The sequence below is a fragment of the Tachysurus vachellii genome, chromosome 2 (assembly GCF_030014155.1).
Source record: "Tachysurus vachellii isolate PV-2020 chromosome 2, HZAU_Pvac_v1, whole genome shotgun sequence".
NCBI lineage: Eukaryota > Metazoa > Chordata > Actinopteri > Siluriformes > Bagridae > Tachysurus > Tachysurus vachellii.
The window spans coordinates 15,100,389-15,113,164 of record NC_083461.1 but is presented as its reverse complement, the minus strand read 5'-3'; the positions used below and the strand labels follow the sequence as shown (position 1 = coordinate 15,113,164).

At 36.9% G+C, this 12,776-nt stretch overlaps 1 protein-coding gene across 3 annotated transcripts in view; it reads left to right on the top strand.

The window, feature by feature from the left end:
* Positions 1-11,629, top strand: part of tbkbp1 (TBK1 binding protein 1) — a 45,162-nt gene extending 33,533 nt beyond the window's left edge. For 2 of the 3 annotated variants that reach the window (XM_060858696.1, XM_060858688.1), the window contains exons 7-10: positions 1,050-1,111; positions 5,226-5,341; positions 6,652-7,454; positions 8,977-11,629. In XM_060858696.1, coding sequence (XP_060714679.1) covers positions 1,050-1,111; positions 5,226-5,341; positions 6,652-7,454; positions 8,977-9,108 — 1,113 coding nt within the window. In that variant the 3' untranslated portion in view covers positions 9,109-11,629. Of the gene's footprint in view, positions 1-1,049; positions 1,112-5,225; positions 5,342-6,651; positions 7,455-8,057; positions 8,368-8,976 lie in introns of those variants that run through there. The other variant, XM_060858704.1, reaches the window with a different exon arrangement.
* The last annotated feature ends 1,147 nt before the right edge of the window (positions 11,630-12,776 follow it).

Genomic DNA, 12,776 nt, shown 5'->3' with positions numbered 1-12,776 from the left:
CACTCCATGTAGAGATATAGAATCCTACAGTCCATGTAGAGATATAGAATCCTACAGTCCATGTAGAGATATAGAATACTACAGTCCATGAATCCTACACTCCATGTATTGATATACTGTAGAATCCTACAGTCCATGTAGAGATATAGAATCCTACAGTCCATGTAGTGATATAGAATCCTACACTCCATGTATTGATATACTGTAGAATCCTACACTCCATGTAGAGATATAGAATCCTACACTCCATGTAATGATATAGAATCCTACACTCCATGTAGAGATATAGAATCCTACACTCCATGTAGAGATATAGAATCCTGTATTTTGTCACATATACATAACAGCATAGTGAAATTCTTTCTTTGCATATCCCAACTTTGGAGGTTGGGGTTAGAGCACAGGGTCAGCCATGATACAGCACCCCTGGAGAAGAGAGGGTTAAGGGCTTTGCTCAAGGGCACAACAGTGGCAGCTTGGCACCCCGAACCCCGATCCTCCGATCAGCAACCCAGAGCCTTAACCGCTGGAGCCACCACAGCCCATGTAATCTAAGACTAATCACAAACATTTTTTTATGTTGTTGTAATTAATGATATGTTATTGTAAAGGTTTCTCTAAGATTTATGGAAGGAGAATAGAGTGTCAGCATTTTGTCACAACCGGCAAGTATTTCACCATGGGAGAGTCTTCAGGACAAACTCTTCAGTTTGTACTTTTCTTGTGGGTTTCTTACAAAAATCACAAGATGTATTTTTGTCTTATTTACAGATATAAAAACCCACAGGCTGCAACATACCACCCCACTGGTCATTACTTTCTTATAACATCATGTTCTTTAATGCTTTATTTCTTAACTGAGAGACACATGTAACACACAAATTTAGCAAAGTTTATGAGGGATTGTTCAGACTTATGAAAGCATTTATCTCATTCTGTCGGTTTTAAACAAGCAGGATCTTTACCCCTGCAATACATTGTGACATGTACAGTACACGTGTTGCACATGAGGCGGTGATTTGTGTTTCCTGTGTTTGTATGTGCTGCAGGATGTGAGCTCCACTTGTGCCCAGTGTGACATGGAATGGATAAAGAAGGTGGGAGATGAACAGTAAGTAATCACAAACAATCTTTAGTTCAGAGTAACATTAACTGCAATATAACATTTTGTCCTCTGAGTTTGGCCTTCAGTGTTTATTTGAAGGTTTATAATCTGTTCACATAATGAGTTTTGCTCAGCATTCACAGTTAGTCAGCGTATCTGCGTCACCAGTGAATATTAATTTGAACAGCAGAGGGCACTCTGGCTTGTGCCAAAGATGGGACTTTTTACACCATCAAGCCCCTCTCAAGATTTTATTGCAGTGGATTAAAACCTTCATATCCTTCCTCAAGATTTACATACACACTTAAAAAAAACAAGTCTTTAGTTCCTCTGTCAGAATTGATTTCTGAGCTCCTCCACTCTCTGTTTTCCTCTATCTACCAGCTTGGCCTTTTCTGGGTTATGGAGAAAATATGAGAAAATTGAAAGTACACACTTGACAGAAATGTGTAGTTAGAAACCCACTCCTTTTCCACCTCACTCACCTCAAGATTTTGCTGCGGCTTCCCCTTTCTTTTCGTCTTCTCTGTCTGAATCGTAAAGCCAATTCTTGTAAGTGCTGACATTTAATGTAAATGCTCAAAGCCATTTGTAAGATTTTTTTTTAAATTTCCATTTTTTTACTGTGATTTTTTGTTTTGTTTTTTGTACTAAAGCTTTTTTTTTTCAAGAAATTCATAACTGAAATGGGAATTTTCCTGTAAATCTACTCATTTTTGGTGGACTTTTATCGAACCACAAAGCAGATTGACAGAATAAATCACTGCCAGAGAATCCTACCCAAACTACCACCGCACTGTTTTTTATCACTATTTTGTCAGAAGACAAAAAATTCTAAACTATACCAAATTATCAATGCAATTTGCCCAACAACTTTATCCTATGGTAAAGTACTAAAGACAAATGCATTATACTTTTAGTGTATTGTAGATGTATTTAGCTGTTGCAGATGCATAATTTGTTTATTGTGTGTCTAAAAAAAACTGCATCCTGTAATAAACCAGTTCTAAAATCTTTGAATCTTGGGCAAAAAAAACTGTCAAAATATTATTAAAAATATCTATTTTTTTTTTTTTTTTTTTTTTTTTTTTTTTTTTTTTTTTTTTTACATTTATCTGTTCATTGCACTTTAAATATTTGTAATAATGCTAATAACATATTCTTACAGCAGCAGATGTATAAAAGGCATCACAGCACACCATTAAGTTCCACATGAATTCTCTCTGGGATCTATAAAGTATCTATCTATCTATCTATCTATCTATCTATCTATCTATCTATCTATCTATCTATCTATCTATCTATCTATCTATCTATCTATCTATCTATCTATCTATCTATCTGTGTATCTGTGTATCTGTCTGTCTGCTCTGGACTCAGTCTTTATATACATCAAATGCTATCCCCCTAAACTGTTCAAGCAGCACATGATAAGTACTCCTAGGCACTATTGTATTACCTTTTTTAAGCAATACTGTTACTGAAGGATTGGAAACACAGTAGGTTCTTATTTTAATATCTTATTCCCACACAGTTTGGCTATTATTTTCTACAATCTAAATGTTCTGTTCAGTTTGTATTTGTTCTTTGTCCAGTATGAGATAATCACAGCTCGGCTGTCACAAGTGTTTAGTTTTGGTGTGAGAAAAGATTGCAAACTACGGAATGTGGGCTGTGCTAACCAAGATTGTTGGAACAATTTGATATTCATGTTTTATTCAGTAATGCATGATATGCAGCCTGTGAGGCAACATCTGTCAGTGTCAAGTAAATGAAATTTCGAAGGTCATTTACAGCTCATAGGTTCCTCTCGAATCAGCTTCCTGCATACATACATTCTTAGACTCATCCATGTCGTTTAAAAAGTTCCACAACGCACAAACACAAACACATGCACACACACGTACACTCACACTCATGCTCACACACGTACACTCACACACATGCACACACACACGCACACACATGAAGAGTCACAGTTGTATAAAGATCCACTATATAGAGCATCTATAGTTTATACACATATACTTAAGTCTGTCCTATCTAGTAATAGACTGGCAGACAATGCTATTGTGCTCACGCCAGCTTCCTCTGCAGTGCACAATTTAACACCTTTATCAGAAGGAGTTCTCACTTGCACCTTCAAGGTGCTTAAAGCTAAAGGTGACGCCAAAGTGAGTCTTTTAGAAAACTGTCAGTAATAGCTTGCATGTGTGTGTGTGTATATGTGTGTGTGTTGAAGTGTGAAAAGTCACACTTTGTATAAAACATTAAGCAACGAGCCCCACATATCCTTTAAGTGTCTCACTATAGACAGAAGGGTGACAGAATGAGTTTAGACACCTGTAACGACAGGAGAGACTCAGAGCTCAGAGCCTCTGACCATTCCAGCTTAGCATGAGTATGTAGACTGGCATGTGGTTGCCAAGATGGCCAGGGCAGCAGTGCTGGGATGTGATGAACACTACGGTAAGAGTAAAAGTCTAATGCTACAGCTTACAAACAATAGCAGAGAAGCTTGCATGTTGCATAATTTTGTTGATTAGAACCAAGAACCAAAATATTAACTGATTATAATGTGACTATGTGTACGACATTCATCTCTTTATGCCGGGTGGCTTGTTGTAATAGCTGTAGTTTGATTATGTGCTGCCCTGGGCTTCCTCCTGACATTTAGTTTCAACCATGAAAGTTTATGACACATTTGCATGAGCTGAGTGCGACGTTGTCATTAAATGTAAAATTCCTGTTTACTGGTAATTGCATTTCCTTGCTTTCTCCTTCACAAAGCCTTATTGGGTCATTTGTAGTCATGCCAAAATTGTAATATATATTAGATATTACAAAGAAAGAGTTTTTTGTAGTTACTTTATAGTCGATAGTATCTAAGTGCAGAATAAAAGAAAATAAAAGAAAATAAAATAAAGTATACAGTCCTTAATTCTGTTGCAGGTAAAAAAAAAAAACTACCATTTTGCTGTTGTTAGTTATTGCATGTTACTCTCTACTGTTACTGGGGGTGAGAACACTTGTGAATATTTTCAGTGCTTAGAGAACATAGCACACACTAATTGAGTTGAATGCTCTCTAGGAGATGTTGGCAGCTGGTTACAGCACCATAATGAATAGTTTCTCATCTACTTTACTTAATCCCTGGTGAAAATACAAGGTTGGAAAAGGGGGGGGAAGAGCATGCTGTTTTGCTCACTTGCACTTGCTTACATGCCAAGTCAGTCTAAATTCTCCCCATTGCCTCTTATCTGACAGCATCAGAAGAGCTATGAGTAGAGAGCTGCCTTTTATTGCAAAGCTTGGGTGGTTTGTATGAATCTGGTTAGAAGAGATCAGATAAAAGTGATCTGATGACAGATGGAATTTCAGTCTGCTGCAGACTTTATACTCATCTTCCCCTCTCTTATTTTTATTTTGTTTAATGACAACTCATCTCAAACCTAATCGGCAGTGCATCTTAGGGTTAGACTAGAAATGAGTGATTCATTGTAGTACACACTGTATTAAGCGGTTGTCTGGTAACAAATATCTGATGTGTGTGTGTGTGTGTGTGTGTGTGTTTGTGTGTGTGCGTGTGTGTGTTCTTTTCATTCCCAAACAGTGAATTAAATTACATTTGCTTCAAGATGTTATAATAAATATGATTAAGGTATCAGATTCTAACAAAAATAGCACAAAGGGCAAATGGAAAAAACGAATTGTATCTGAATAATGTTGTAGCACGAAGTTTGCTCTACTGCTGTACTTATAATGACAGAGATGTTAAGCAAGTTGACAATGGTTGTGCTGCTGCTGGTTGCTATGGTGAAGGATGTGTGTGTGTGTGTGTGTGTGTGTGTGTGTGTGTGTGTGTTAGCATCAGTTTTGGTGTTTTTTGCGATTTCTTGTAATTAGACACAGTAGCTATGTACAAAACAAACATACTTAATTTTCCTCTGTATATAAGCATTTCGACACTGCATCAGGCTGACTCCGAAAGAAAATGCTTCACATGCTATGATGTTGAACTAATTATTCTGTGGAATGCAATGTAGGCTCATACAGTATGTTCGATAGCCGTCACAAAGACACAGAGATCAACGATATCCGCCTCCTTTCTTTCTTTCAGAGTGAATCTGGCTCTGGCCTACACTGAGCTGACTGAGGAGCTTAGCAGGCTGCAGGCACTGAGCACCAAACAGACTGAGATCCTGAGGAAAGCCTCACAGGAAGACACAAGCCCAGGTATCAAACCCTCATCAAGACTCATTAGTATTCTAGCCTTAATGTAGTGTCACCGGGTGAGTCTGAAAGAATGGATGATACTCGCTGTGACTCATTAGAAAGGCTTATGTCATGCCGTGTCTTTTCATCATTAGTGTACTCGAAATGTAAATAGCTTCAAATAAAAATCTACATCCAGATTTCTGTGAATCTGCTTTGTGACAATGTGGACAATGTAAATTGAATTAAAGTACTGAAGCTCTCATGAATGTGAAATATGTATTATATTATTAATATTATTAAATATATATTATATGTACTTTAAGACTGTGTGTGTCTGTAGACTGTTTACCTTTTGCCCCCTGCTAAAAGCATACTGACACCTTATCTGTTTAAACTTCTGCACTCAACCACACAACCAAAAATTCTGTTTCCCCTTTGATAAAGAAAACCAGACCAAAAGCAGAAGCAGAGATAGAAATACTCTTTCTCTCTCCTCTCTCTACCCTCCCTCTCTCTCTCTCTCTCTCTCTCTCTCTCTCTCTCTCTCTCTCTCTCTCTCTCTGTCAATAACTGATTGCTATCTCTTTCTTGCAGGAAGTGCCACATATGTTATTAGTAGTCTGAAGTTCAATTGTCACTCTTCAGTCAAATCAAAATAATGTATATTTTTAAAAATGATGATGTATTTTCCATCTAAGTGAAAGTGGCTGTTGTTCTACCTATTGCAGTTGAATGCATACAGTAAAGGTTATTTAGAATCAAAGAAATGGTTGGCTAAGATGAAGCTCACCCACACATCATAAAAATGTTGAAGGCTAAAAAAAAAGAAACACAAGAGAAAGTCATTAATGACGTCAGTATATCTTTTCAAACATATTATTGTTTTGTACACATTTTCAAATGTGCTAGTTAAAGTTAAGTCTTGACATTTGAAATTTAAAGTATCAGACAATGAGAAATTTCCCCATTGTGGGATGAATAAAGGTATATCTTATCTTATCTTAATGAGCATATAACCCTATTAACTCATACTCTGACCCTTTAATCTAATGAAACCAAATACAAACACATTTTAGGTATTCAGGGTTATTATTTTTTTTTATTTTTGCCAGCAAGGTTCACATTGCATGTGGGACTGCAAAGGTTTGAAATAAATTCTCCCTGTGGTCTAGACCACACCTTCTTCTGGTTAAAATACAAATATTCCTATAGACATAAATATTTTGAGCAATAGCTAGATATAGATACAGATAATGGCCTTGTGTTCTGCTTTTATGATGGACACCGTGAGATGACATGTCTTTTTCTGTTGTATGTGTTATGTTTAGTTCAACGGCATTCTCCTGTGCCACACCAGAGGCACTCACCTGTTCCACAGCGGCACTCCCCCATTCAGCAGCGCCATTCCCCAATCCAACAGCGTCATTCCCCAATTCAACAGCACCATTCCCCTATCCAGCAACGTCGCTCTCCGGTGCTGCAGCGTCTCTCCCCGGACATGCACCGCCGCTCGCCACTGGCTGAACTTAATGATGGCCCAGCTTCCTATACCTGCAGACCCCCCACTCAACATCTAAGAGCTAGTTTCCAAGGGCGCCGCAGTTACTCAGAGGTCGCAGACCCTTCAGCCTATCAGCGTCCACCTCGATTCACCCTTGACCCTGTCTCCACCTTGCCTAAGCCTCGTCCTTATGTTGAGAGTTACCACAAACAGCAGCAACAACAGCAACAGCAGCAGCAGCATGGCCATATCCTGGCCCAAAGGCGAGGCTCCCAGCCTGGGAATCAGACCATAGGTGGAGAAGGAAGTATGGCTGAATCACCTCGACACACCAGAGAGCTCTCTTTCCAGCATGTAGAATTGTCACATCTGCATTATGAGCCTCAGCCTGCTCCAGCAGCACTACATACCTCTCCACAGCCACCACACTCTTCAGAGGATGAGGAAGAGTGGACCTGCCCTCACCCCATCAGTCCTCCGCGAACACTGGGGACCTCTGGCCCCACCTCGAGCATGAGAGGCCCTGCTTCCTGTTCAGCCTTCCCCATCCCAGCTCGCCCCAACACCTTAAGCTGCCACCCACCTGGATACCTGCATGCAGAACATGCCCAGTCCTGGCCTTCCATTAATGTAAGTAGGCAATTCTCTGTTCAATATTATCAAAAATAAATATTCTGTTTTGTTTTGTTTTTTGTTTTTTGACAAAAAACCCTTTGGAACAATTTTTCAAAATAATATTTAAATTTCATTTTTTTAAATCTATTTCTGTCCAATACATCAGAATGACGACTCTCACTATCATCTTTTACTAAATCAAGATTCTTATTCCAGTGGTTCTCACACAGCTGTGACTCCCCAGAAATGTGCAACCCTCTCCCCTTAAATTATACTACACTGTAACCTCTAAGTCTCTGTACAGAAGATGAAGACAGTGCTGAAAATTCTTAGGGTCTGTCATCTGCTACTGTCTTATCATGTGCCTTTTTTTCCATTTCACATGGGTAAATAAAGAGAAAATGTATAGGAACTATAAGCTGAGATACAATAGTTAACAATCAGTAGCATGAAGCTAGTAATCAGAAAGTTCTATCTTTGAATCTATCTTGTTATCTTTGTTCACTGCCATGATATGTTGTGTTTGTTTGTATTTTTGCCATTTCTATATTAAATGCCAGATCATTTGTCACAGAATCTTATATAAGCAATATTGTTCGTTATTGTTTATTCTCTCAGTATTTTGCCATCACCATCCCACACCATTAGATGGATGAGAAACTGGGTTCAAGGATCTCATGGGATGTCACACTATGCAATTCATAACTGAGAAAATCAAGCATACTTGAAAATGTTGAAGCTTTCGCAATAACTCGCAAAAAGGGACATTCAATTTGCTGGACCTTGTATATTACACAAGCAGTCATCCCTGGAGTGCAGTCATCCCTGGAGTAATAGTCACTGAGATGGGAGTTGTAGTCCACAGGCTCCACTGGGACTGGGACTGTAGCTAAAATCGTGTAGTTTGCTTTAGGCTTAAGCAGCCCTTCTGCACTGGTTGGATTTTTTTCTTTGGCTCAGTGCTCCACCTCTCCTTGCAGCCATGTTCTTTCACTGTGAACATGCTAAATTCTGACTTTGTCAGTGATATTTCAGTCATTTTCCAAAAATATATTCCTCTGAAAGAAAAACAATTAGGTTTACTAGAGGTTTATTGTCATTTGCACAATAAAAAAAAAAACAGACCACACTGCCTACTTTTAAGTCTCCCTTATACAAAAATAAATAATAGAATATTTTAGATTATATAATATCTAAAATAAAATATATGGAATATAATAATCATATATATATATATATATATATATATATATATACATACACACACACAGATATATATATAATATATATATATATATATATATATATATATATATTATATATCTATATATTATATACTGTACTATATATATATATAAGTTTTATATATCCATTATATCTTTTATATATATAAATATATATTGCATAAATACATAAGTTATAAATATATTTAAAATGTATTTTATAGCGTACAGATGAGGATCATCTGTACACAGTATATTATGATCATGTGTGTAGTGTATTTATAATAGAATGTGTATCTGTGCTCTGTCTTTAGCTGTGGATAGAGACAGAGGAGGAGAGTGATGTGAGGAGCTGCCCATTGTGCCAACTAATCTTTCCCGTCGGCTACCCTGATGATGCCCTGATCAAGCACATTGACTCACACTTGGAAAACAGCAAGATTTGAGACCACAACCACTACACTGCTCCTTAAACCCATTTTAACACTCATCAAGTGTCAAACAGCCTTAGCTGGCTGAACTAAACTAAAGGCAGAACGAGCCTACTAAGGCCAAATCCTCATATCCTGAGGATTAGCAGAGATTTAAAGTATGCGGTGTCTATGGTTATAATTAGAAATGGCACTAAGAGATAAAGGATTTACAACAATTTTTTGACATAATGTTGACTTAATTTAATTCTTTCAACAATTGTCTATTTTGATATCAAACTAAATCTTAGAGTTATTACACACAGACTCTCCTTAAAACAGACAGTAATACAGTCATATACAGATGCACCGCAATAAACATTGTGTTCATTTGGCTCCAGGTAGACTTATAAAAAATATGAGGCATTATTTCAATAATGGATGTTTTTGCTGTGCAGGATCTATTCTGTTATTTTAAACTATAGCTTCCATGATCCTTCACTGCATATTTCAGTTCCATAAGCCACACAGTTAATAAGCTTCATAATGAGTGATTGAAGACTGTGCAAATTTAGAGAAATCGGTGTCCTGCAGGGCAGAACATCATGGTCATTTCAAAAGTGTCAATATAATACACTGGCCAATGACTACATTTGTATGTTGGTCTAAATTTCAGCACTTTATACAAACCCTTACTATTTAATATATCTTTACAAATATTACTGACACTAAGCCAAATATACAGTATAGATACAATTTATTTTTAATATTACCAAACGTTTCTCTTAAACACATCTTAGAATATTAGAATATTAAAACCCTTTAACAAAACTGTACATAGTTCATAATACAACACATACGTCAACACAGTATGTCAACTTGGAACTGCATCTATTGTTGTCTTCCATATATGCATAATTAAAGAAATTTCCAGGACACAAGATCTATGATACAAATAACTGCATAAACAAACATCAGACGCTAATAACTAACAAATGGCCAATGGATATAACTCATACTTTTTCATCCTTGTCAGTAAAAGTGCTCTGAATGTCAAAAATCCCTAAACATAACAAAACTAAATATAATGATGTTGCAGTTTTTGACACAGTGTTAATATAAATTTCACAGTTAGTTCACTTATTACACACACATAACCTTTTTCCTTAAGAGTCAGCACTCTCAAACTGACTCATTTTCCAGTGAACTACACAGTCGATAGTATGGATGTATCTAAGTTGTACTTGACAAAATAAGGATTCTTTTTATGCCCAAATTGCAAAGCTGTTGTATCAAAATGCTTTATGTACTATAAATGTACTTGATCTGTATTTAAAACTATTTAAGTGTATTAAATTGTAAAATTTACTCTGTATATAGATAGGCATTTTGCAGGATCAGAGGAGAGAAATTAGATTGCTGAAAAGCAGAAGGAAAGTTTGCTAAGCACTACATGCGTTGTTTTAATTCTACCCTGGAGGCATAAGAAACAAATTCAGTAAGCTATTTTAATTAGCTACATTTCTAGCTATTCTCTAGTGTGTGTCCTCTATTGTGAACTCTTTTTTTGAATTTCTATTACCATTGTGAATAACCAGGACACTAAATATACCAGTGACCCAATTATTGAGCTACTAAAGAGAGAAAATAGAACAGCATGATCACACCAGTAAATCCTAAACAGACACTGGCTTTCACATGCAAGGGAAGACCACCAAGTCTAAATACACTGTCAAGATTATAAACAGGAAATGGTGAAAAACATTTCAGTATCCTGACAGCTAAGAAAAACACTTTATAATCATGCGATGTAAAGGAGATCATTTAGTCTGGCTACAGTACATAAGTGACCAAGAAATTAGATCAACAATACACTATAATCATCACAAAGACAGATTGGGAAAAGCCAGGTTTATATTTTGACTAAAAGTAATGACCAAGTACCAATCAAGCATACCATCTTCATATTGGTTAAAGTGCAAAGCCTAATGTTTTTAACTTGAGGTTCGGAAATGCAGACCGGTGCATGCGCAGGGTGTCTGCTACACAACAGCACATACAACTCACATACATCAATCTAGCACCTTTATCCACACTGAGTCCTACAGTGTAGAAACAAAGCAAAATGTAAGCCATTATTCACAAGAGTTCACTCAGGAGTTATTTAAAGAGCTATTGCTGACGTTTCTCATCCTTAGACATGACTTCTCAGAAAAAATAATGCAAGCCCTCTCTGGATCTTTTTCTCTTTTAGCCCTGTTGTTTGGTGTGTGACTACTTTGTGATATTCTTAAATAACTCAGGGGATAAGACTTGTGAATATGGCTCCTGTAATGGTGAACTCCAAAATGTCATTCACAGGAATGGAGTGATCACTTGCCAAATCTGTGAAAGCAGAGAGCGCACTAAAGAGTTAGGTTCTCATAGACATATTTTTGTGATAGCAAGAAATGACATTAAAAAGTCTATAAAATGAAATATTCAAAATAAATGCATAATGTGTCATATTTTATTGTTTCTGTAAATAAAATGGTAAATAAAATGGAACATGCACTCAGTCAGTTTTTGTTTGTATTTTTTTGTCACTTCAATCTATCTAAAAGTATTTACTGCACTGATCTGCACCAAATACACACTCTTCCATTATACATCCATGTCTACAGCACCACCCATATCAAACTGTTTACATTCTGTTTTGCACCCTGTTTTTGCTCTTTGCACATGCTGTCTTGCACATTTCAGTCAATTGCTGTTTTGCACCATTCATTTCACCTCATATAGCTGCTGCTATTATATTAAGTGATCATTCCTGTATTTTTGCACATGTACTGTAGAATATACAGTATGTACTCTGGTCAGATTTGCTTTTGCACATTGTCTTGTGTATTGTCTTGTAGTGTTTTGTGTATTGTTTGTTTGCACAGTCTTTTGCACAGGTGCACCATGGTCCTGGAGAAACAATGGAGAAACACATTTCACTATGTACTGCATCAGCTATACAGTATATGGTTGAAATGACAATAGAAGCTTGATTTGACTTGACTACTGGATAGTATGCACTACCAGTCAATAGTTTGGACACACCTTACACACCTTCGTATTCAATGGTTTTTCTTTATTTTTGTTGCTTTCAAAATTGTATATTAATATTAAAGACACTGAAATTGTCTTCAGACGACAGAACAAAAATGGAGATATGTAGTCAAATGTGTTAAATAACCCAAAATATGGTTTCTATTTTCAATTTTTCAGAGTAGCTACCTTTTGCTTTGATGAAAGCTTTACACACTTTTGGCATTCTCTCAGTCAGCCTTATGAGCTAGTCACCTGAAATGGTTTTCCAACAATCTTAAAGATGGTGTTGAGTACTTTTTGGCTGCTTTTCCTTCACTCTCTGGTCCAACTCATCAGGTGATTGTGAAAGCCAGTCCTCTGAAGCAGCACTCCATCACTTAAACAAATAGTTCTTACATAACCTAGAGGTGTGCTTTGGGTCATTGTTCTGTTGGAAAATGAATTATGGCCCCAGTAAGTGCCAACATAATGGGATAGCATAATGCTGTAGTAGCCATGCTGGTTAAGTGTGCCCTTGATTTTGACCATGTCACCAACAGTGTCACCAGAAAAGAACCCTTTCACTATCACACTTCCTCCTTCATGCTTCATACTGGGAATCGCACATTCTGGAACCATTCGTTCACCCT